Genomic DNA, 25,607 nt, shown 5'->3' with positions numbered 1-25,607 from the left:
CCCCCCCCCGTGAATTCTGAGACACAATCATTCTTAGCGGCTCTAAGTCTGTGTCAAAGAGGAGACGCAGTGACGTCCAGTAGTCGCCTCAATGCACTATCAGCAGTCAGCCTTGCTAAAGTACGGGACAACTCGACATTGCGGCAGTGTGCCTCCAGCTGCTTGATGCATATTTAATTTATTTATAGGCTTGCCCAGGACCTGGCCTTGGCAGTATATAGATAGTCAAAAGCCACTTCAAGATCTGCACCGCTTATCTCCTAGGGTACATCAATGCAGTTTGTTCGTACAGGTAGAAATGTGCATTCAAAGTAATGCTGCTTAATGTCACAAACTTGATCAAGCGTACTATTCCCCATAATTTCAGTTCTCAGCAGATTGATATTGAAGGATGTTTTAGTGAAAAAATACAAACAATAGTTTCAGTTTCAATTTGATTGCATTATTGACATTGGTGCTTCAGATCATTCTGAGGATTGTTTGCATCGCATTTTCACGCAATGAGAGCATTCTAAGTCCCATTATTGCTCAATTTTGAACTACATCACATTGCGTTCAGATATTCTCCGCCGTCTTCGTCATAGCCAGAGAAAGCTGGTTGTGGCCGTATGCCAGACCAGAAATGGCGAGACAAATCAGTATGAGGGCAGTACGTGCCCTAGGCTTTCTACAAATTTTTTCATCATTTGAGATCAGTGTTTGCATGAATCTGCTCAAATACAAGGGACGAGGATGCTATAAAAATGAGTCGAATGCATGTTACGAACCACTTACGAAGTTAGTAGTTGTGTGAACGGTGGTTTGGTTTTGTAAATACTTTTTAATTATTTTGTAGTACGCTCAAATTACGCTTACAAACAGTTTTAAGATATGCTCTGCAGCACTAGGATACAGTCGGCCAAGCAGAACGTGACGTTTGCGGGTCAGAACGTTTCCTTGCTTTACGGGCTTACCGTAACATTATGCCATTTTTGCGCGAGGTTAACTAATTGCCTATTTTGTTCTTTATTAATGCAGTATCTGGAATTGCGCTTCAACCATGTTATCCGAGCCTTGGGGTGCATAACATTCTCAATTCAAATGGTGAGTACATGGTATTGTCTCTTTGTAGTTCAGAGCGCGTCTACTGAAAGACACCTCGCACTTGAATTAAGTTGCCCCATTTATTGTCTCATTTCCCGCAGTTAATCTACATGGCCATCGTGCTTTACGCGCCAGCACTGGCGCTTTCCCAAGGTAAGTTTCGTTAGAATAACAAGAACGAGTATATGGGCAGTTACGCAGGAAAGCGGCAAACAAGTTTTTAGAGAAAGTGCTTGAGCGGCCTGATTTTTCTTTTTGCTGAGGTGCCATGAAGTACAGCACGCAGACATTCTTTCTAGCTTTTATGCATATGCCGTTACAAAAATAAAAAGGATCGAGGCTTTCTTTTCAAGCTTCCTGCGAAAGCACTGGACCGCGATCAGTTGCGTGCATTAGGTCGTACACAGCTTTCCGTTCTGTCATACCACAGTCTTTGTCCTTTGTGCCATGTCGATTGCATTCGTTCGCCTTGAGGACTCGTTTACCCGAGACTTTCCTCGATACATGCAACCAGAGCGATAAAGATCTGGAACCGGATTCCGAACGACGCTCGCAGCTCGTTCATTCCCGAGCGGCTGATTGATACCTGTCACGCGAGCCGCGGTCAACATCGTGACAGATGAGCTTAACGGTGCATCCCCAAATAGCTTGATTCAGCGATGGAGTAGCCGCGTACAGGATGTTTGAGCGCAGCGCTTGGTCAGCTGTGTCGCAGCAGCCGCTTTACTTACGACCGTGAACTAGACCTTGCTCGCTTGACGAATCGTCTCTTTTTCCATTTTCAGTGACGGGCATTACCGTGTGGACGTCGGTACTTTCCATAGGCATTGTCTGCACTTTTTATACGAGCCTTGTGAGTATTGCTACCGAGGTAATTCGCGTGCGATGAAAGGCTTGCGCGCGAGCCTTGAGAGAGCGCTTCACAAACACACACACACACACACACACACACACACACACACACACACACACACACACACACACACACACACACACACACACACACACACACACACACACACACACACACACACACACACACACACACACACACACACACACACACACACACACACACACACGCACGCACGCACGCACGCACGCACGCACGCACGCACGCACGCACGCACGCACGCACACACACACACACACACACACACACACACACACACACACACACACACACACACACACACACACACACACACACACACACACACACACACACACACACACACACACACACACACACACACACACACACACACACACACACACACACACACACACACACACACACACACACACACACACACACACACACACACACACACACACACACACACACACACACACACACACACACACACACACACACACACACACACACACACACACACACACACACACACACACACACACACACACACACAAAGACAAGAAAAGGTGCATATTTTTGTCTAGATGTCTGTCGCGGAGATCTTAGGCTAGTCTATCACAGCTTGCATCATGGCTAGTTACAGGAACGTGGCATGTCTCCTTTCTCCGGAATAATTGGAATAGGGTGCCTCACAGGGCGACACACGTGTCCAGAGCGCGCGAGTACCTGACACTGGCGTTTGATGACGCATGATGGCCTTTGTTGTTTATATGCCATAAAACGCAGCAAAATACTACACAAGCTATCTGATACTATGAAAATGCATCTAGCCGGTATGCAAGTTCTGTTGATGTATAGTCGAGAGCAAAAGTGGTATCCAGTCGGTGGCGAAGCTCGGGAAAACCAGAGCTTTTTGATCAGACCAGTTGGGAAACTTCGTTAAAAAGTGACTGTCTTCAGTATGCATTTTCGTGTGCCTATGGGATGCCGCGAAGGCCAACGCCACATTGAGGTACCCTAGGTGCCTAGAATTGTAGCGCCACCTAGAAGAGGCAAAAAAAAAAAAAAAAAACTAATTGCCGTCATTGCCTTAATCGCTTGAATTCTATTTTCCTTCTTAATTATCTCTTCGGCTGTTAGGTTTAATAACTTTTGCTATACTGCATTTCTTCTGTGGATTTGAATTGCCAGATGGGTATGCATTTGTGAACAATCTGGAAATTTGCATCTTAAACGCAGTTTTCTTTAATGGCCGCAGGTGCCGCCACTAGCCATAAACACTCAAATTTTGACCGATCACAATCACCGTTTATTGATACATGGGTCCTATGGGAAGTTTCGAAACTGGTCGTATTGAAGAGTTTTGGGGGAAACTACATCGAAACACCGTCTGCCTATCGACAGGGGCAGCAACAGCGGCGCATGCATGCCCATAAAATGGGGCACCACGACGATTTTCTCGATTACAATTAGCTGTTTGCTAGATAGTGCTGCAATGCAGTTTTCCCGAGCTCTGCCGCCGGCTGCTTGATGTACACCATTTTTGCTCGCCAGTGTACATTATGGAAGAGCGTTTACGGGGTGCGAAGTTGCGGGGAGACATTATTTCTGCGCTATCTGGTACAAAAGTCACTTAATTTTTGTTCCAGCGTATGCAGGGCGCAAGTGTCTGCATGTCCCTAGGCTTTTAATTTGCCTCTACACGCAGGTATTTTTTTTTTCTGCGAATTTGCATTCCACAAATTATTGTGCACGATTGTACTCTTAAGTTAGCTTCCTTCTGACATTATAAGGTTGCGCGAAAGAATACACACAAAACGACTGTGCTCATCAGATACACCGTTCCCTATACGTATGTCATTTCGCACCAAGTCACCACATCTAAAGAGTTACACCAAATAGCCTTTTGACATGCTATGGATAAGCTTTCTCCACTTTTCTAATGACCTTAGCTACCGCACGCTTTTTGCCGATGGCTTAACTAGAGACGTTTTTCGGATTAAAAAATCTAAAGTTTAGGAGAAAGAGCCTTAAGTCCCATTATTATCTACCCAAAACTCTGTGCCGTAGGCTTTCTGTAATATTTTGATGGCATTATGAGATTCAATGCTTGCATTGTTGCGTTTTTCTTGTGTGTGTGTGGGGGGGTCACAATCATGCAAAGTAACCGTTAATTACTACGAGGAAAGAGTTATCAAGCTGGGAGATGAACGAACACATTTAACTAATTACGCTAACTGATTTTGGATTGTGTTACTAAGAGTTTAAAAGCGTAAAACCTCATAAGAAAAGAGCATTTTTTAAACGAAGGTATATTTTCACCACTTTTATGACTGGGTTTTATAAAAGAAAAAGTAGGTGGGTTTTAGTGCGTTTTATAGAAGAAAAAAGTGTATGCTCTCATTTAGTTAATTTATCCTTCGTGGCATAAGAGTATACACTGTTATCATCTTTGAAAAAGTACTCCGACATCGTAGCATAGAGCAATACAGAAGGTTCCTTTTTCTAGGCTGTGGCTGCATTAGCATACCTATATTTGGCTTCACCTGGGCAAGCAATCTATCACTTGTAAATCCATGTCTACACAGCTCTGTAAAAGGTTAATGCGTTCGTAAAAACTACTGCCTAACAGCTTTGACGGCGCGTTGTATACTACGTCAAATCTAAAATCCGATAATGAAACGGTTCCCACTATCGTCTGTGCATTATCGGGAGCCTTTATAAGAGGTAGCCACATCGCACACACCTAAAGGCCGCACAACTACCATTCGCAGGGCGGTATGAAGGCTGTTATCTGGACGGACGTGTTCCAAATAATCCTCATGTTCGGCTCCATGCTGATGATCGCCATCCGCGGAGCATACGACATCGGTGGCATGAAGGTGGTGTTCAAGAGGGCCTACGACGGCGACAGAGTCGAGTTCTTCAAGTGAGACGGCGTTCAGCCCAATATTCCTTAAAGAGGCACGGAGGGCAAATCTGAAGTTCGACTTTGTCAATAACTGTCGCTTTCTTATAGCAGAGTATAATATTACTGAATAAATAGACCAATACATTAATTACGCGGGTGTCGCCAACCTAGACTGATTCGCAAGCGTACTTCGATGACGGCGGAGGGTTATCAGCGCGCACCCCTGAATCCGCTTTACATCGCCGCCCACCTCAACCGCCGATCACCGAGTTCCTTATGGTCCTCGGTTCAAATGTGCATTTTGCGACCGTTAACAGAGATCGCTACAGTCAGAAAGAAACAAAACCATCTTTGCTGAAATTTATATTCGGATGGAGTCATCTTCAGTGTACATTTAATTGAACCCTTTGCTCAATTTGATTCAGGGTAACTTTGTAGGCTCCCATATACAGTAACTTTAGATGTGGCTCACTATGGACTTCGAGTGAAATGCCCTTTTCGGAATTAGTCATCTTGTCAAATTGTAGTTTTACTCCCCATTTGAGCACAATTATAGCTTTATTCGGTTCTCTTTAGCATTTCTTTATTTCGAACCTCTGCACACCGAGAAAGCTTCATGATATGAAAGAAGTCTTTGAATGTGTTCCGTTCCATAAAGGCTTAGTGCGATATCTCGTATGGATGTAATAAGCTTGAAAGCGAAAGAACATACAAGTACATGTACGTTTTACACATTTTTTAGAACAGACCAATTAATTCGCAATTATTTGAGCAGAGAAAAGAATGCTCGATTAAACGTTCTTCCACTAGCAGCACTTGAAACCGCAACCCGTTTTTTAAACCGTCAACAACGACAGTGAAATCTTGAGGCAGCTGACTCGGCATCTAACAAGCCTTCTCAACAGGCTTCTAGCTTGCTGCGGAACTCACGGTTCATGCATTAATGAAGGGTAACTAATGCTTAATACTATATCTAAATACAGCTGCTTCGATAAATTAATTGTTTTCTGTACTTTTTCCCTTTGCCTTAGCTTCGACCTGGACCCGACCGAGAGGCACACCGTGTGGGGTCTCATCATAGGCTGTTTCTTCACGTGGATGTCGATCTATGCAGTGAGCCAAGCGATGGTCCAGCGATATCTCACGGTTTCCAACATTAAGGGCGCTCGAATGTGAGTCCCAGTAATTACTACGCAAGCATTGATTACTTGCGCCTATATATGTCTCTTTCACTATGCACATTTCCTGGTTGTGCGCTCTTTTTTTATTGCTTATCTTTTTGAGTACTATAAGACAGCCACGTGGTTTTTCTCTTACCACAAGGCGGGCGGTGACGCAGGTTGACCTCTGTATGGAAGAACAAACAACGAGACAAATAAACATGTGTATCAACCTACATTTATTGAGAGAAGCACATGCTACGGAAGCAAAAATCAGCACAAGACACAGTCACAGTTACTGCATTATGCTATTTGCGGGCTTATTTCCATTGTAATTGCAAATGTTAAAAAAAAAAAAAAGTGTTGCGACATTGACGGCCTTCTAAAATGAATGTACTAGAAAAGTTACCTGCCCTAGAATAAAAGTATAAAAAGTGTGGAGCGTATTTAGTAGGTTTTGCAAATGCTGGTCGCTCGTTTTTAGACGGGAAAACAACTGAAGAAAGAAACGATGCATCACTGATAGAAGCTAAATGCACTATTTCCGCTAGTCGCCTACTTTCATGACTGTCTGTTATAAAAGAAGAAAGAAAACATGAACAAAACTATTCTCACAGTCACTAAACATTTAAAAATTCCGAACCCCAAATTCATGTGTTTTTAGTAAACATGGCAATTACACATTTTTTTTTCATTTTTTCATTTTATTTCCTTAAAGGCCCCAGGAAGGGGTGTTACATAAGGGGTGGGAAACATTATAAAAACATTGTTATTGTACATAATTTTTGACACTTTCAAGGAACTTGGATGAGCAGGTGATAACAGCGATGTCACCTGGAAGGCCGTTCCAGTCCGCAGCTGCGCGGGGAAAAAAGGAATTTTCTGGAATACAAGCTGGAAACTTGCCTAGCAGACTCATGGGAAAGCCGACCGCATGCAGCCTGTGTACGCGTACTATACGGATATTTTTAACTTGCCGATTCTTGTTGCAGTGCTATCTGGATGAATCTTCCCGGCCTGACGTTTCTTATGTTGATTTGTGCTCTGGCTGGACTTGTCATGTATGCACGGTACCAAGACTGCGACCCACTGCTAACAAAGAAGGCAACTGCCCCTGACCAGGTAAGCGTAGCGCTATCACGTAAAAGAACCCCAGGTGGTCGAAATTTCCGAAATCCTCCACTACAGCGTCTTTCATAGCCTGAGTCGCTTTATGACGTTAAACTCCTAAAACCAACCAACCAATGTCAAGCTCACTATAGAGGTCAAGCTCTAAAGCCTACGTTTGCACCGCTGCATCAAAATGCTCAGCTCTCACGCCAGTGTTCGCACAACGATGACATTGGTCTGTCGATACCCTGATAGGACAGTCGACACAAGTTCGCGATAATTGATCACGAAATGCAGCGCAAAAACAAGAGCCGCTGGCGCAACTGCCGCATGCAGTCTTCCCACAGTCGCTGACTTACATTCTCCACGCGTATTTAATTCAGCCTTACAGTGTCCCACTCAGAGCCACATGGCTAGTGCAAGTTAAAACTCGCTGTGCAGCCGCTTGACGTATGAAGTACTGCGAGTATAGTGACATCTTGCTATTCAGTACGAGTCATCTGCCTGCATACTCCTCTTTATGAGGACGTGTTTCGGCTAAGTTGTCGCTGCTAGCTCAATTATTTCAGTCGTGGAAAACGAAAATGGCTCCACCTATTGGCAACATGTTATTCGTCTCTCTGTCGCAGCTGCTCCCACTGTACGTAATGGACATCTTGGGAAGCTTGCATGGAATTCCTGGCCTCTTTGTGTCCGGGATATTCAGCGGCGCCTTGAGGTAAGGCAATTATAGTCTTTAGCGCGTTCGTGTAAACATTCAGAGACAGGATGCTTTTGGTCGCTTCGTCTCCTATCCTCTAACTGAGCTGTATGAGCGTTCAACAGGGGACAGTAAACGGAAGCGGATTCATAGTTACTACTGTCAGAAGATTCAGGCGACGAAAGCATCAAGGTCATCATGCACACACCGTCATATTATGGCGAAATAATTTCTTGGTTCATGGGTGGCGTGGACGGAAGTGTCGGCCAAATATGTGTCGGCAAGCGTGTCCACACGAACTATAGTTAGTTTTAGATATAGTGATGTAAGCACAGTAACATAACGACATACACAAACAGATATATATATATATATATATATATATATATATATATATATATATATATATATATATATATATATATATATATATATATATATATATATATATATATATATATATATATATATATATATATAAAGAAAGAAGGCAACTGATCTGCTTGTAGCATACGGGGGTCTCGCTTCTGGCAGTATTGCAGCCATAGGTAGCGTAAGAGGGTTCTAGCACAGCTTTCGCCCTCGCTCTTGATCACGTTCTATGTGACGATGGCGGTAACAAAGGACGTTCCACGTCCGCCGCTATGGCTGAGGGTGGCGCTGGTGAACACTCTGAAGGTTCGTATACAGACAACATAAATACCCAAGCAAGTAGCAGGGGGGACAGCGGCCGATGTAGATCAGTTGGAAGAGCACCGGACGCGATATTCGGAGGTCGTGGGTTCGGTTCCCACCATCGGCACGTTGTTTTTTCTTCTACTTTGTGTTTATTATCTTTCCCCTAAACATATTACATTACTAATTTCTGTGATTGTCCAAGTAAACATTAAAAAAAAAAAGACATAAAGTACCATCCCCAACGCTTTCCTTGGCCTCGCCGACTGTTGCCTTCTTTCCATCATGTATTCATGTATTATAACAAGCACCCTCATTTCCCCCATATATATATATATATATATATATATATATATATATATATATATATATATATATATATATATATATATACCCGTGGTAAGGATCGGAAGCGCAAAATGCGAGAAAAAGGCAGAAGAAAAGGAAGAAGCGGAAGCTGTTGAGCCTTGGACTGCCGGCTCCTGCAACCGAAAATAAACGCTTTGTTACGTACTCTGGACGTAACCATTTTGTGGAGCGTGCGAGGTAGCCTAAGACGGATCCCTCTGACCTTCAATGCAGCTGCCGACGCGCTGGCTTACCTCTGCTCTTTAGTATTGCTCAAGAAGGCAATGCTCAGCTAACGCTACTAACGATGAGCAACTGGCAGCATCATCGCGAGCCGCGGACGTTCACTGGGAAATCGGAAGAAGATGTCGATGAGTGGTTCACACATTACGATGGATGGCGCCCCCACTGTGAAACTATCTAATGTTGTATTCTTTCTGAAAGCCACATCACTAATTTGGTTCGGCAGCCATGAAGACACACTGACTAGCTGGGATAGTTCCACGGATGAAGTAAAGAAGTGCTTGGCGATGGAGCTGCAAAAAAGAAACGCGCAGAGCAAACGTTGCTTCAGCGAGCCCGAGTATCTGGTAAGACTTGCACCACGTACACTGAGGAAGTGTTGAAGCTTTGCAAAGTAGTGGACTCAAGAATGTCTGAAGAAGATGAAGCCGGGCATTTGCTGAAAGGCATCGCTGAAGATAAATATACATTCCTAATCAGCAAAGATCATTTGAACCCTACCGCTGACGTGATCAGGCACTGCTGTACTTTCGAAACCCTTAAGATTCGTCGTATCGCCCCTAAATTTGGTCGATTGGCCAACGCCACTTCCGTGGCAAGTGCAGATGTTGGTGCTCTCGAGTCAATGACTGAGTGGACACACCGGATCGTCCGAGAAGAACTGCTTCGAAACTAGGACACTTTCTTCCGAGATGAAAACCAATATGAGGGTTACGCGCTGCGTCAAGATTTTGTGACCCCATCTGCTTCTTTGACTCCAGCTCGCACTGCACCCAACTTCGACAACAGCAAACACTATGGTACTCTTTCTTCCCAGCAGCGACTTGGACGAGGGACCACCGACACAGATGGAGTCGTTCGCCAGCAACGCAGGCCTGACTACAATTGCCGCCCTAATCAAGTTTTTATGCAATTTACCGCTGACCGGAGGCGCCCGCTGCCTGTGTGCTACAGCAGTGGAATGACCGGACACACACACACACACACACACACACACACACACACACACACACACACACACACACACACACACACACACACACACACACACACACACACACACACACACACACACACACACGCACACGCACACGCACACGCACACACACACACACACACACACACACACACACACACACACACACACACACACACACACACACACACACACACACACACACACACACACACACATATATATATATATATATATATATATATATATCGCTACTGCCGTTGACGAGGCATGCGGCCGCAAGATCACCGCCCCTGGAACAACACTTTTAATCGGCTCGACACTGAAATTAATCACCCAAAGCCTTCGTCAACTTGGGGCGACTACTACCCAGTACAGTTGCGCAACGCCTCGCCTGCTTCTGACCGTAGTATGACACCATCACTCCAATGGCAGCGACGCTCACTATCTCCTCGGCGCCGTTCTCTACCCCTGGGAAACCAGTCGATGCGGCGGATGGAGGTGAGGCCGCCGGAGAGTCAGACTTGTCAATACCTCTGCCTATGTTTATGTTGAAGAACAGACTTGAAGTACTCATTGATGGCATTCGCAATATGGCTTTGATGGATACTGGGGCAACGGTTGCTGTTATGAGCTTAGCTTTTAAGAATCGCCAGGGACACAAAGTGACCTTCAGCGTGAATCAAGCGGTCGTATTTCGGGGTGTTGGCGGTGAATCTTTGGCGCTACTTGGTGTGCTGGGCGAACGTTGTTTGGTGGTCAAGTGTGTCGATCAGAGTTCATAGTGTTGTCTCGTTCTACAGATGAGGTAATTCTTGGCATAGACTTCTTGCAACGGTTTGGTGCACCTTTAGCTTGCCGAACTGGACAAATTTCACTACACTACGTTAATGGCAGCTCTTGTGGAGGGCTCGTCTTCTGATTTGGAGTATTTTCTGTATCGGCGGACACATTTGTGCCTGCGATGTCTGCTGAGTTCATCCAGGTTGTGTCATCTAAAAACTCGTGCTACGATTTGGCACCGTAATTGAACCTACTGCAATCAACTGCGCAAAGAAGAGTGTCGTGGTTCCCCGTTGCATCGTTTCAGTGACTAGAGGCCACACCTTGCTGTGGACAATAAACTATTCAGATGAGCCAGCCTTGTTACCTCGTGGCATGAAACTAGCCCATTTTGAGGAAGGTTTGTCGATTTCTGTCGCTACACTAAGTACCCGTGCTCATTAAGAGAAGGCCTCCCCGGTGCAGAGTCTCGTGTGTTAATTATCGTCGACTTGATGCTGTGACTAAAAAACGACGCGTATCCCATTCCACGCATAAACGATGCCATCGACTGCCTTCACGTAGCTTCATACTTCTCCTCGGATGATTTGAGATCAGGCTACTGGCGGATACCAAAGCACCTGACCGACAATGAAAAGACAGCATTTGTGACACCCGACGGTCTTTATGAGTTTAACGTAATGCCATTTGGATTATGCAATGCGCCTGCCATATTTGGACGTTTCATGGACACCATTTTGCGTGGACTAAAGTGGCAAATTTGTTTACGCTATCTGGATGATGTTGTGATATTTGGCAAGAAATTTCATAAGCATAACAACCACCAAGCCATCGTTCTTGATTGCACTGAAAGAGCCGGCCTCGTACTAAACTCGAAGAAATGCCAAGTGTCATTTCCGCGAACGTCAGCTACTTGTCCTTGGCCACTTGGTTGATAAGGATGGTGTTCGGCCGGATCCCCAGAAGATTGAGGCTGTAACCAGCTTCACAGCACCGAAATCAGTGAAGGAACTTCGGAGCTTTTTAGGACTATGTCCATATTTTCTCCGTATCTCCCAGTTCGCTGGTATTGCCTATATCCTCTTACATGCCTTTTGCACAAGGATACATCATTAAACTGGACTGCTGACTGTGACTGCCTTCCGCCGTCTAATGATGATGAAAACGTTTATTGACTTATTAGGTTTAGGACTTAGGTTAAGGGAAGGCTGATCGGATCCCTAGTCCGGGACACCGTTGGTAAAAGCCGCCGCCCGTGCTCTTTCGACGAGGGCTCGGTGGTCCTCGAGGTCCGAGCTGGACAGAGCCGCCTCCCTGTACTCCCACGTTGGCTGATTTATTATATCTAGACTGTTGTATTGCTGGCAAGCCCATACCATATGGTGTAAGTTTGCCTTCTGGCCACAAAATGTGCACTGCGCCGAAAAGGACTCGGGCTCAATGGCGTGAAGCGTAGCTGGATTATTGAATGGCATGGTTTGTAGCCTTTGAAGGCGACACTCTTCTGATTTATTAAGACCCTTAGCGTTCCTCGGTAGTGTCTTCCTTTTAAGGCGCAAATGCTGTAATATCTCTGAAGTTTCTTCTGGCGTCGGGCCCCGTGCTGCGCCACTTCGATGAGGGACATGTCCTGCAGAACACACTATAAAAAAAAAAAGTCAACAGAGAAAAAAGAACAAGGAACAGTCGTTACTACAACAACACAGAAATATACAGGCAATAACCAACCATGTCAAGTGCAATAATTATGTTGTACCACACATAGAAATTGGAAATATGTCAGATATAATCAAATACAATAAAAAATTACAATCGTACAATGCGGTAAAATCAAATACAAATACATATTTCAAAGTTAAATTATGAATAAAAACAGTCAAAAACAGTTAACAGACATAGAAAAAATTAAAGAGGAGAAAAAGCGTAATTGAAGTAAGGGAAGGCTTGAAAGTGGAGGCTATGTTCAGAATATGACGCCACGAACGTACAGTAAAAATGAAGAGTGCGAGCTTCGGAAGATATCAAGGTGGCAACAAACAGAATTAACCAACATTTGTATTTGGCCCAGATGGAAGTGGGAATATAAAAGCAGAAAAACTTGAAATGGTCTGAATTCTTCCATGCTCTTTCGCGAAGCTCGCAGTATGATGCACATACATGGCAGTAATTGAATTACAGTAATGGAATTACTGTAATTTAATTATTTTTCTCGGTAATTTTTAATGTAATGAATTCCTTTTTCGGGTTGGTAATTTAGTAATGTAATGATTATTTTTGGCAGTAATTTCGCAGCAAAAGTAATTAATTCCTTTCGAAATTACTTTTACTAAAATGCGCCACTACTCCTTCAATAGATGACGAAGTAGAGTGCCGCGAAAGCAGGAACGGCGTGCGGCAAGCGAAGCCAGCGTAACGGATCGGCAAAGGGGGACAGAGTTGAGCAGAACAGTGCGTCTGAGACCTCAACCATTCTCCAAGCAGCAGGATACAAGGCGTCAAGGGAATGCTGAAGGGAGAGATGGTGCCAGAAGGTTGGAGCTGAAAACTAGTTTGGAGCGCGGCGTAGCACTCCCTGTTGCGTCGGCTAGGGCACAGTGGTGCCTGGTTACACTCAACACCACGGGGCGAAGAAGGATTGGGGTTGGGGGAGATAGACAAGAAGGGTCCATGACGTGAGGCACCGGAGCTTGAACATTACTGAGCAGGGAGCACAAATGTGCCGACATCGATTCTTGGAACTGCGGAAGCAATAAATAAGCCAGCTTCTTCGGGCCCTTCAAATGGCGGAGACAGCTTCGGGCCAGCAAGACGCTGGGTTCGCCGATCATTTCAGAACCGTTCGACCGTGTTTTTCTTTTTTTTTTTTCGGTAGTCTTGCTTTTGTAATGGCACGTACTGTAGGAGAGAGAGAAGGAATAGCTCTCTGGCACGGAATTTGGCGGGAAGACGAAAGATTGTGTGTGCTTCGCGTCTGGAGAACACGTTGTTGTTTTGCTTACTAGCTTTGCTTAGTTTTTGCATGGATGGAAACAAGAAAGCAATTTAAAAGTAATTTAATTACTCAGTAGAGTAATTTAATAACTCAGCACCCAACGCGCATACACGGTGAAGCTGCATCTATTCTCGACCTCGTCTTTCTCAGCCAAGAAACAGAACGTTTTACTGTTTCAGTTGAAACTGGGTTATCTGATCACTGCATGGTGGTTTTTACTTGTCCCATTCAACAAAATGTCGATAGTGAACCAGCTAAAATTATTTCCGTGAAAAACTTCTCCAGAGCTAATGATGAAAGTGTGTTAGATTACTTCAGCTTACGCCTTGACATGTTTCGAGGAACTAATGTTGATGAACTCTGGAATAAACTTAAAGAAATCTGTACGTACTGCATTGATAACTACATTCCTAATAGAACAAAGAAAACGTGTAAAAACACTCCTTGGATCACGCGAGAAATAATACATTTGAAAAGAAAAATCAAACGGCTGAAGCGTGGGGGTGCCTGTCGAAACATAGTTAAAATACATCAGGCTAACTTCACAAGCGCTTTGCGGCAGGCTAAACAAAATTACTTTCAGTATAGCCTGCCAAATTTCCTTCGTGACTCACCACATAAGTTCTGGAAATTTTTATTGAAAAAGAAAAAAAAAAACAATTACGCGCATTTCATGTCAAGGTGTGCAGCTTGCTGATAAATCGCAAATCTCTGAGGCATTCAATAAGTATTTTCAGAGTGTGTTTTCCCATCATGGTTTATTTGTTCAACCCAGTACCATGTCTCCCAACTCGACCCCTGACATTGTTTCTTCATCTGGTGTATTCTCCATGCTACTCAACCTCAAAACTAAAGCGTCCGCTGGACCTGACGGGATACTAAATATTTTTTTGCGCCGTTATGCAGAAGCCATCACAGAGTTCCTGGTTGTTATTTTCCGCAAATCATTTGAAACAGGAAACATTCCCTCCGACTGGAGGAAAGCGCGGATTGTGCCCGTGCTGAAAAAGGGTGATCCTGCCTTGATTGCTAATTATCGTCCCATATCAATAACTTCCACATGTTGCAAACTTGCTGAGCATATCATAGCTAACTACATAACTACATTTCTAAACGATAATAAGGAGCTTACCCCCCATCAGCACGGGTTTCGAAAAGGTTTTTCCACTGTCACTCAGCTAACTTCTGTCATTCATACTTTTGCAAGTGTACTAAATAGCGCTGGTCAAATGGATGTTTTTTTGTTAGGCTTCATCAAAGCGTTTGATGTTATTTCTCATGCCAAACTAATTTACAAACTTGAACTTATTGGTCTTCCTAATTTCATAATTCGTTGGATTTCCTCATACCTTTCTCACCGCACACAATTTGTTTGTATTGATGATTGCTATTCAAACCACCTGCCGGTCACTTCAGGCGTCCCACAGGGAAGCGTCCTCGGACCTCTCCTCTTTTTGATATATATCAGTGACATTACTAACGTTATAACTACCCCTGTTCAAATTAGATTATTTGCAGATGACTGCGTTTTATTTCACCAAATTACTTGACAAGATGATCAAGTTTTACTAAACTCCAATCTTCAGAACATACATACATGGTGTAATAAATGGGACATGAAGCTAAATTTAGAGAAAACAGTATACATGAAGATAACTAACAAAAAAGCTTCCTTCTCATTTCCTTACAATATTTCATCTCACCTTCTGACCGAAGTCAGCGAGTACAAGTATCTAGGAGTTGCAATAACGAAAAACCTTAGCTGGAATAAACATGTATCAAACGTATGCTCCTCTGCCTTTGGTAAACTCTGCTTTCTTAGACATAAACTAAAACTTGCCCCACCTGAACTTAAAAAATTAACCTACTTTTCAATAATAAGGCCATCACTAGAATATGCGTGCACCGTCTGGGATCCCTACACTAAACGTAACATAGATACCCTTGAAATGATTCAACGCAAAGCCCTGCGTTTTATTTTTTCAATGTATCGTGTAACTGACTCACCAACGACCCTCATGAGAACTCACGGTATTGAAACATTACAGCTGCGCCGGAAAATTCAAAGACTGAAACTACTTTTCTTACTAAAACACCATAAACTGTCTATGAATGCAGACCCCTTCCTTAAACCTAACACTACGCGTCAAACACGAAATCATCATGCACAATCATTAACCCCTTACAGTGCTAGGATTAACGCCTTTAAATACTCATTTTTTCCACGCACCATTGAGGAGTGGAACAGGTGTCCGCCAGATCTTTTAACCAGAGCTGATTCTTTTGACTCAATGTTTTCTTCACAGCATTTAATTTGAGAGCCACTTATTTCTACGTTTACTTTTTGTATTTTGCATCTGAGCCTTGTATTTATTGTTGTATTTTGTGTTACAACTTGTATTTAACATTTTTCAATTTTGCTAATCCTGTTCTTTTTGCATGTATTATGTATTCGCCCCTCCTGCTTGGGCCTACTGTAGGCCTGCAGTATGTACTAAATAAAATAAAAATAAAATAAAAAACCTCTAGAGGTGTATATTTTTGACAAAGACTGTACATTTATAAGGAATTGCTTAAATATGTACTACTTGACTCATTTAACAGCATTAGATCTTCGTTTCTTGTGACCGTTATCGTCATCCTCTGAAGTCCTGTCTCTTTTATTCCAATCGGAATAGCACGGTATCATCTGGAGTCAATTCCCTGGCTGCCGTCACACTCGAAGACATCATCAAGAGGTATATAAAGAAAGACATGTCCGACCGCTACGCTACAAATCTCACAAAGATGATCGGTACGTGCCCTTTCACCGGCCGCACTGCGTGTAAAAGCATTGAGCTTTGCGTGTACTGTTTGTGCTGCCGCAACGGGTTTCACGCATTTGCGGCCCCTCGAGCTCACACCTTCTCCCATTGTTCTTCATTTTTCCATTTTCTTTTTCTGCGCAGCCATGGCCTTCGGCTTGGTCGCCATAGGCCTCGTCTACGGAGCCCAGAACATGGGGAACGTCCTTCAAGTAAGCCGTGCTCTTACATGGTGATTTTAGGAGCATAAATACTGGACAGGTTGGTTCACAATTGCTTACGAAGGTGGAGCAAGCGGAGCCATACGCAGGACAAGACAGAGGAGGTACACCAGCGGTGTGTTGTGTGTGTACCCCTCTGTCTTGTTCGGCTTCTGTTTTCGCTGGTTCCACCTTTGTAAGCATGGTGATTTCAGAAGACAGTGCATTAATTACAGCCCCTACCATTACCACTAACTGTCTGTGGCGTTTTAACGCAGTCATAGCTCCGGTATGCGGCCATATAGGTTGAATTTAGATGGAAGCACAATACGTCAAAAACGTCATGCGATTGAGATTTTAGCATTGCTTGAGGAACCTTTGATCGTCGAATTTAATCCGAAGCTCCCATGACAGCCTCAAAACCCTCATAACAGCCCAGCTCTATTATGCAAATTTAGAGTTTTCCTTAATTTAGCGTTTGGGATATGTGAAATTCTAGACAAGAAGTTGCCTCCATGTTAAGAAGGAACTCGCAACGTGGCTCGATAACTTCCCCCTTTCTTTTTGAGATATTGTGAAAACATAACTAGACTTTCAAGGAAAATATTTACCAATCTACTGAGTAGATCACTACCCAGTCATGCATACCTGTTATTTATATCTTTCGAAACTCGTGCGCCTAAGACGGCTAACTTATGCTTTTCAGGCTGCCCTTTCCATCTTCGGAATCGTCGGTGGACCGCTTCTGGGTGTCTTCACACTAGGAATGTTCTTCCCTTGTGCTAACAGCATTGTGAGTATGGGGTCTGTTTGTGTGGCGGCATGGAAGAAATTAAATACAAGCGACTTTCATGAACACGTTAAAAATTATATTGTTACTTATCGCAGTTAAGTTGGAGTTAACCTTTTAGACGCTTTTGACGAGATAATTTATCTGCAATTGAGGTTTACCTAACCTGCGGCAAGGCAAGCAAACTTGGCCGAAATACGTAGAAACGAAAAGACGGAATAAGTTACGTACGACATCGAAGTACATCTATGTATCGTATGTATTATTTGATCTGAAGGAAATGTGAACTGTTTGTAATTACGAGAACACGGATGATTTTGCGTTTAAGCTTCCACCCATCTCAGCATATGGGCCTACATCGTGTGGAGATGCGATAAACTACTGGCAATGCGTCTATACCCCACAACGTTGAAAATATAGCTTAGTTGGTGTGGGTTTAGGCTATTTGGGAAAACATAGCGAACACAATAGCGCTGAAGACACGAAAAAAAAAAAGAATAGAGACAAGCACTTGTCCGTGTTCTTTCTTGTCCTAGTATGCAGTGCTATTGTGTTCGCTATGTTGAGAACATATCCTTGTTTTTCTTTTCCTGGCTTCAATTTTGCTACCATCCAGGAGTAGGACTTCGAGCTAAAATTTATTCCAGACAAATTTCTTTGTCTATTTCTGAAATGATCAACTTAGCTTAGCTTTTATACCAATGAGAAAATGATTTTCCACAACACAGGGGTAGATATGTAGGCCAGTTGGAGATACATTTGGAAATTAAAAACCGCAGCAGACACAGGACAGAGCCCTGTGTCGCCGCCTCCCTCGGGCTTGTGTATGCTGCGGTTTTTAATTTCCAGTCGTAGGATGTCCAGGAAGCACCGTAAGTTTGAAATGAGAGATATTTCTTTGTACGAGCGTACACCTTCAAAACAGTTCGCTATTCAAGCTCGACGTAATCTGAGGTGAGCTCAGAAGATTAAGGATTAGAGACTTGTTAGCAAGATGAATACGACGAGCTGCTCACGCGAATGATCTAAAGGATGTGAGGAACTTATACGTGTTGCTCTATTCAGACTGAGCTATGGCGATGGCCGCCTTCTTTACAACTTTTCTGGGCATTCGTGCACTGTATGCCAGTACGTAACGTTGCCTCTGAAGTGTGGCTAGACGAGTCCTAGGTGTGATGGCGTATATGAGAGCTATTTGGCAATCGGTTATAAAAGATAGCGAAAGAGGTGTGCTCTTTCGCCGTTAAATGAGCTGCGGTAAGCTGACGACAAGGGGGTTTCTTGAATTATGAAAGAATTCTTTATAGTCTCACATCAAAGCAGAAAAGAATGAGGAGTCGCATGCGAAATAGTTCTCGGATTTACGTCCGGCAACGTAAACTTGGCAGCCTCTGTCTTAAACATCTGTGCAGCAATACTGGGCACGTGACCCAACCTTGACGAAATGGGCGACGCTCATCCCAGCACTCCTCGTGCGCAGGGCGCCGGTGTGGGCACCGTAACATCACTCGCAGCATGCTTCTGGATCGGCTTCGGTGCGTTCGCTTACAAGCCGGCTGTGCGCAAGGCCCCGGTTTCTGTGCAAGGATGCCTCCACGAATACCTCAACGCCACGGGCCAGGACTTGAGCAACATCACTTATCCCAGGCCCGTCGACATCGCTGACGCCAAGTAAGCCAGCTAAAAATAACCTACAGTAAAGCTAAAACGTAAATTAGTAAGCTAAAAATGATCCAGCAAGTAAGCCGGTTTGCCTCAGTCTGCGCACAACAGCTTTAGTAGGGGTTTTAGCAGCGTGAAGCTGCATCTCTTAAGGTTTAAAAGGACCTGCTGAGGCAAATAGTGAGGCAAGAAATATTACGGGGACACTTAGGTGTATGCCGCGATAGCGTATGCCACACACAAAGCTTCACTTTGACCAAGCTCTATGAACGTAACCTGAATGCAAGAGTTCTGGAAGGCTGAATCTGATATCATCCTCCAAAGGGAAGGGTGAGAGCCGGGTTGGCAGGTCCTACCAAATGTAATGTTAGGCAACCTTAATTTCCAGTCAGTGCTCGGCCATGTCGGCTGCCAGCTACCGCCTGCCATAGCCATGCTAGCCATATTTCGCTCACAACGCCAGCGCCGGTCCAGATTTTTGCTCTGGACGCGGCCTTCAACGCTACTGAGTTAAAATTAAGTCATGGAATGGTGTCAAGAACAGAAAAAAATTGTGGTGGTCACAAAGCGACCACAAAGACGCGTGGTTTCGTCAAAGCTACGTCAACTGTTAATTATGCGCCACTCGGAGGTTCATTGTGTGATGCGAGAGGAACATTCGAGTCGCAATACAGCCTTACCTAAACGGGATAGAAGGAGAAGCAGCTGCATTCCTTCGTTGAAACGATGGTACCACGCAATGTAGCCAAAAGCCCGTCACAAAAGCGCACCAGCACTCGATGCATTCGGTCAGCGAGTGTAAAGTTCGAGTCAACGTACTGCTGTCGCTATTGCAGCAGCGTTCGGGGTTCTTTCTTAGCTCATGCTGATTGATACACTAAGTCACCAATATTATATCTACCAGGTTTGCAGCGGTAGCTTCCCTACAGCAGCCAACTCAAGCCTTCAGAGTCAGTGTTGGTGGGTGCCTGAAACAGTGCCAACTAGACGCTCTCCTTTCATGTAGGTGGGTGACATTAAAATCAGCCTGCCCCGACATTTGAATTCACGTTACCCTTATGCCACGGGCAGGAGCTGCGAACTCGGGTTGCTCCTTTCATATGGGAGGGTGATATCATAATCAGCCTGCCAGAACCGCTTGCATTCTCGTTACCCCTACGGCACGCAGCAACGTCCATACGGCTTGCGTGACTTTATATGTGGGCTGCTAGCTTACGCTCTCGCGTCATACCCTTAAATGGTGAGCCTAAGTGTCCCCAATAATGTAGCGCCCTACCCTGATAGGGCGTGATAGGGGAATAATGCAGCAGGCAAAAGAAGCTTCCGCTTCTATCCATGTTTAACCAGAGCTAAACCCCATCTAATATTGAATACACACTTCGGTGTGCAGCTGTTTAAGCTTCTTTAAATATACTTAACTGGCGCAATATGATAACCTTAGTGGAACAACATGGTACTTATCGGGAGCGGCATCAGAGATGAGCAAGACATCGCTTATCAGGGCGTAAATATTTGTGTATCATTATGACTTGTGATACAATTTTAACTGCTTCTTTCACGATGACGACAAGCTAGAATAGCCCGATCTCTTCTTTTTTCTCCTCTTCTCTTCTCTTCTCTCTTCTTTCTTCTCTTTTGTTATCTTCCTCTCCTCTTACTCTTCTCTTCGCTTTCTTTCTCTTGTCTTCTTCTCTTCTCTCCTTCTCTTGTCTTCTCTGTTCTTCTCTGCTCTTCTTCAATCTTTGCGCAGTGACGGTTAAAATTATATATTTATACTTGTGCTACACTTCAAACGACTTGTCTCTACATTTTGTGTTTTGGGAGGGTAAACCCCCAAAGGCCACAGTCGGCTTGCGGCTTCTCTTTCCCGAAAAGAAAGAAAAAATATCACTCATCCCTCTCTCCCAGCAACGAGGAAACAATAGAAGTTGTGCCGCTGTCCTAATGCAGAAAAGAGGTGCCTATAGTTCTGGGAACGAATGCAATGCACGCGTTCTTTTCAACGCAAATGTATTTCATTTAATGAAGAAATTATTAATTTCATTAATTTTGGCGAAAGTTAAACGTTACACGCAGATATAGAGCAGAAATGTTTGTTTTGATATTCTGCCATGATCAAGAGCCACGAAAATAATTTGTGTTTCCAGTAACCCTTCCCTTTTTCCCTTTGTTTTTCAGTAAAGATATTTTCTTCGTCTACCGGATATCTTACGTCTGGTACAGCATGATCGGATGCGTCTTGGTCATTGTCATTGGTCTGATCGTGAGTCTATTTACAGGTAAGCTCAACAAAAAGTGCACAGACGATTAGTGCGATTCATGCTCTCCTTTATGCGTCAGCATTGCCCTTTCTGTCTCGCTCTGCCTGTCTCCACTTTTCCCATCTTTCGACTTTGACTGGTTACCGAAATTTCCTTATTTCTGCTCGTAGTCTCCGCATTTCCACCTCTTCACAAATGCGAGCGGGTAGTGTGGCCCAGTCCATCCACCTAGTGTGCCCCCGCCATCCCCTCTCAGATACGTTTATCCAAATCCTTCCTCACAGCGTGATAGGCCCCCTCGCATCACTATTTCGCTTTTCGGCTCCGCTTGACTGCCGGCCGCGAGTTATCTTGCTGCACTTGTCGCCTTCCACTGCCTTGCTGTCACTGACGTGTGTAAATCATACGAGTGGTCGGCATCATGCAGTTTCCCAATCAACTTGTGACACGGCATGCCCCCACTCCACTATTCAGATCAAACCCAGCAGTCAGCGAGACGCTCTGTGCCTCTTTTTTCACCCACTAGAAGACTCGCATTGCAAACGCAGTTTTCATCTCGCCATCTGCCACCTCAAACCCTCCTAATGTGGGAAGAGGAGATTTATTTCTCTCCATTTTGCCTCCCTCCACCGATGCTTCACACGGCGCCTGAAACGCCGACCACTGTTTGACATACTCTGTGTTCTAACCTTAATGGATTAAACAGACGCAGAAGTTTTTCAATGCTTCCCTTCTAATTTATTTTTCTCCAGAATTGTGGCTGAATTCGAACATGCAAACTATTTTGCTTCGCCCCTTTTTGTCAGAAAAATACTGTAATCGCCAGCTGCGTGGTGGTTATGTTTTAGGTTTACGGAGCAACAGTAAGTGCATGCCATGGTACGATGCAGCAGGCTGTTTCCATTTCGCACTGCAGTCATTGCAACTTACAATAAGCGGGCGTAGCGGGTGCACAGAGTTTCTTAATGATTCGTTCGAGTGGCCCCGCATTTGCACTACCACAGGATGCGTGCGAAAATAATTGCTAAACGCTCTTGTGCTCCTCCTTGTTCCAGGATGTACGAAGCCGTCCACTGTGAACCCTAAAGCGATCCACCCCATCTACAACTTTCTGTGCAGAGTGCTGCTGCCCTCCTCTCTGCATGACAAATTTATGGTGAAGAAGCAGGTGAGTTCACAGCATGTGGAGAATCGCGATTCGCTTTCAGCTCAGACACCAGAGGTACAGGTTATTGAAAGGAAAACAGTATGACAAAATTAGCCAATTTTTGTTGCGAGTGAGAAGAGATTATATTATAACTCTTTCTGGATGTGTTTTTATGAGGCAGCAAAAGACACGCATTATTAAAAACTGCATTTGTAAAATTTACCCCTCCTCGTTTCGAATTCGTGAAGTCTGCAGTGAACGATAATTGGGAGTTCACTGCAGACTTCACGAATTCGAAACGAGGAGGGGTAAATTTTACAAATGCAGTTTTTAATAATGCGTGTCTGCGCCAAGAAAATTCTGTTTACGCACTGCAGTTTACTGGCAAAATTCATTGGTGACGGTGGCAGTTTAATGGAATAAAAGCCTCTTTCTACTCTAGCTTTTTGAGCCATCAGCGTCACGGAGATTTTCACCTTCAAGTGTCCTTGACAGATACTGCGCCTTTCCTTATAAACCAATTTACAATGGACGCGAGAGCTTATTGTTGCTGTTGTTGCGGATGTAGGAGGATAGATTGATTGAATTTCCTTTATTGAATGGGAAGGCTCAAGGCCATGAATGGGGGTAAAGGGGAGTAGAAAGGAAAAGAAAGTGCACGGGCCTGCTACTGGCTCTGTAGCTGAGCCACTTCCGCTGCCTCGTGCGGACAGAAAAGAAAATAAAAAAGGGAGAGAAAGAAGAGGGAGACAGACGCACGTTGCAACAGCCATTGTCCACCACCGAAGTGGTGGCGGGTGCAATGACGGCCTACAACAAATACAAATCCAGTGGCAGGCTAGCTCCCGCCGCAAGTGGCAGTGACCTACCAGTCCCAGTCCCGTAAGGCCAGGAGCAGCAACCCACTCCCACCTGAAAGCTTCCCAAAATAATAATTGGTTCACAAAAAGAGAAAGGCGCAGTATCCGTCACACTTTTTTCTGTGGACACCTGAACCGCGCCGTAAAGGAAGGAAGGAAGGTGGGAAAGCATAGCAGGTCTTGTAACGCTAAATTTGCCATTCAAGTGACCTTGACCCATATATGTCTTCCGTTGTGTCCATCCAAATGTATACTGCGCCTTTTCCCAAAATCTAACTTGACTAAGAGCCCCGCAGCGGTGGTTAAGATGCCCGACTATTGTGCTGGAGTATACCCAGATTCGATCCCGACCGTCGGCGGCTGCGATGGAGGCGAAACGAAGAGGCGTCCGTGCGCTCTTTGATGTGAACGCACATTATTACGGCACCCCCCTTTCTCTTTCCTTCCTCCCTTCTCTTGCGGCAGGCGTCCACAGAACAAGTTCGACGTACTACGCCATCCCTTTCCTATAAACCAATTATTATTATTGCAAACAGCGTAATCATCATCAGTCATCGTGTCGTGGGAAGAAGACCAAGTGTTGATCAGCTGTGGCTAGTGGGTATTTTAATAAACCACGGCGCCCGTAATTCTGTGCGATGTCAGTGCACGTTAATGCTGCTCCTAGCCCTACGGGGCTGGGAGCATGGGACTGGTAGGTCGCCGCCGCTTGCGGAGGGGGTTAGCCTGCCACCGGATTATTATATATATTGTAGGCCGTCATTGCACCCGCCATCGCCTCGGTGGTTTACAACGGCTCTAAAGACGCGCGTCTTTCTCTCGCTCTCTTTTTTCTTTCTTCTCTACTTTCTCTCTTGTGTACGCACGAGGCAGCGGAGGTAGCTCAGCTTCAGAGCCAGTCGCAGTATCACTGCTACTGGCCAGTAACACTGCTTTCGCTCTATCAATAGGTTCAAGCCATGTTTAAACCCCACTTTTTTTCAATTAGTGGCATCTTCGTAGTCAAAATGCGGTAACGATACAGGCCGACATCAGCCTGCTCTCATTGTCCCTTTATGACGCTATTTGAAGATGTTTAACACAGCGGCACGTTTAATGAGCAAAATAAGTAGGCTTGGCAACACTGCGTGGTTGAGCTATTTGTAGTAATAATAATACTATAGTGCCTAGAAATAGTAAATTTCTAGGCACTATAATAATAAGGCACGTTGGCAGCGGGCAAAAGAAGGCACAGAGTACGAGGTGCTGACAGCGGCTTACTGTTTGTCCCAAACGGGGCCAATTTAGGGAAAGGCGGTGACGAGGGTAGGAACTATAGCGGTACTTTGTCGTGAAAACTCCTGAGCTATCATCCTCGGCTGTAAATTCACAACACAGCAGGATAGTACCACATATGTCTAGACTAAACTTGGCTTAGACTACAATGACCTTATTATGACCGAAAGAAGCAGGTCGGTATAAAAGCCTTATCGGAAAAAAAAAAAAGAATTAGTTTTGTTTTTGGAGATAACGCCGGAAACTATCGTCCCAGAGTAGGTGAAAATTAAAATTTTGAAACCGATACCATTATTGATGTTACCTTCCGAAGATGTAAACATCGAAGAAGTTCAATGGTACCTCATTTTTCTGTTTCGGTCAAGCTGAATTTAAGAAGGTTTAGATGGGTTTGTGAAGTTTCATGTGCCAAAGCGACTCAGGCTAGAAGAGACGCCATGGTGGAGCGCTCCACAAATTTCAACCCCCTGGTGTTCTGTAACGTCCACTGACCGCACAACACACGTGCGCCTTGTTTTTCCCCTTCTGCGTCATTTTAGGCACTAATGCCGCTCGCTAAATGCCGTCTGTACTATGCGCTCCTAATTTCCTAGCGCTTTTGCAATTTTGAGTTTTCTCTGTTTCTCCATTTACTTGCCAGGAACATCATTTTCGGCATAACAGCGGGAGGCAGTTTTGTTCTTAAAGGCGATATGAGCGCCTATATAGTATAACCGTGTTTGTTACATATGAAAATAAAAAGTTAGT

The 25,607-nt window shown here is 44.4% G+C and overlaps 2 protein-coding genes across 2 annotated transcripts in view; one reads left to right on the top strand and one right to left on the bottom strand.

Annotated features, from left to right (window-relative positions):
• LOC146197820 (sodium-coupled monocarboxylate transporter 1-like) overlaps positions 1 to 25,607 on the top strand; it is a 54,577-nt gene that overhangs the window by 26,290 nt on the left and 2,680 nt on the right. The window contains exons 3-15 of the mRNA XM_084593051.1: positions 1,018 to 1,083; positions 1,185 to 1,236; positions 1,869 to 1,936; positions 4,738 to 4,892; positions 5,906 to 6,046; positions 7,027 to 7,156; positions 7,774 to 7,862; positions 16,540 to 16,655; positions 16,810 to 16,877; positions 17,572 to 17,658; positions 19,136 to 19,326; positions 21,496 to 21,596; positions 22,634 to 22,746. Of these exons, the coding sequence (XP_084449177.1) occupies positions 1,018 to 1,083; positions 1,185 to 1,236; positions 1,869 to 1,936; positions 4,738 to 4,892; positions 5,906 to 6,046; positions 7,027 to 7,156; positions 7,774 to 7,862; positions 16,540 to 16,655; positions 16,810 to 16,877; positions 17,572 to 17,658; positions 19,136 to 19,326; positions 21,496 to 21,596; positions 22,634 to 22,746 (1,377 nt within the window). The remainder of the gene's footprint in view (positions 1 to 1,017; positions 1,084 to 1,184; positions 1,237 to 1,868; positions 1,937 to 4,737; positions 4,893 to 5,905; positions 6,047 to 7,026; positions 7,157 to 7,773; positions 7,863 to 16,539; positions 16,656 to 16,809; positions 16,878 to 17,571; positions 17,659 to 19,135; positions 19,327 to 21,495; positions 21,597 to 22,633; positions 22,747 to 25,607) is intronic.
• LOC146197819 (uncharacterized) overlaps positions 12,375 to 25,607 on the bottom strand; it is a 129,951-nt gene continuing 116,718 nt past the window's right edge. Inside the window, exon 7 of the mRNA XM_084593053.1 lies at positions 12,375 to 12,499. The gene's annotated coding sequence lies outside the window, so the exon portion shown is untranslated. The remainder of the gene's footprint in view (positions 12,500 to 25,607) is intronic.

The sequence above is a fragment of the Amblyomma maculatum genome, chromosome 2 (genome assembly GCF_055883805.1).
Source record: "Amblyomma maculatum isolate TAMU_Amacu chromosome 2, ASM5588380v1, whole genome shotgun sequence".
Taxonomy (NCBI): Eukaryota; Metazoa; Arthropoda; class Arachnida; order Ixodida; family Ixodidae; genus Amblyomma; species Amblyomma maculatum.
This window is presented reverse-complemented; position numbering and strand designations above follow the sequence as displayed.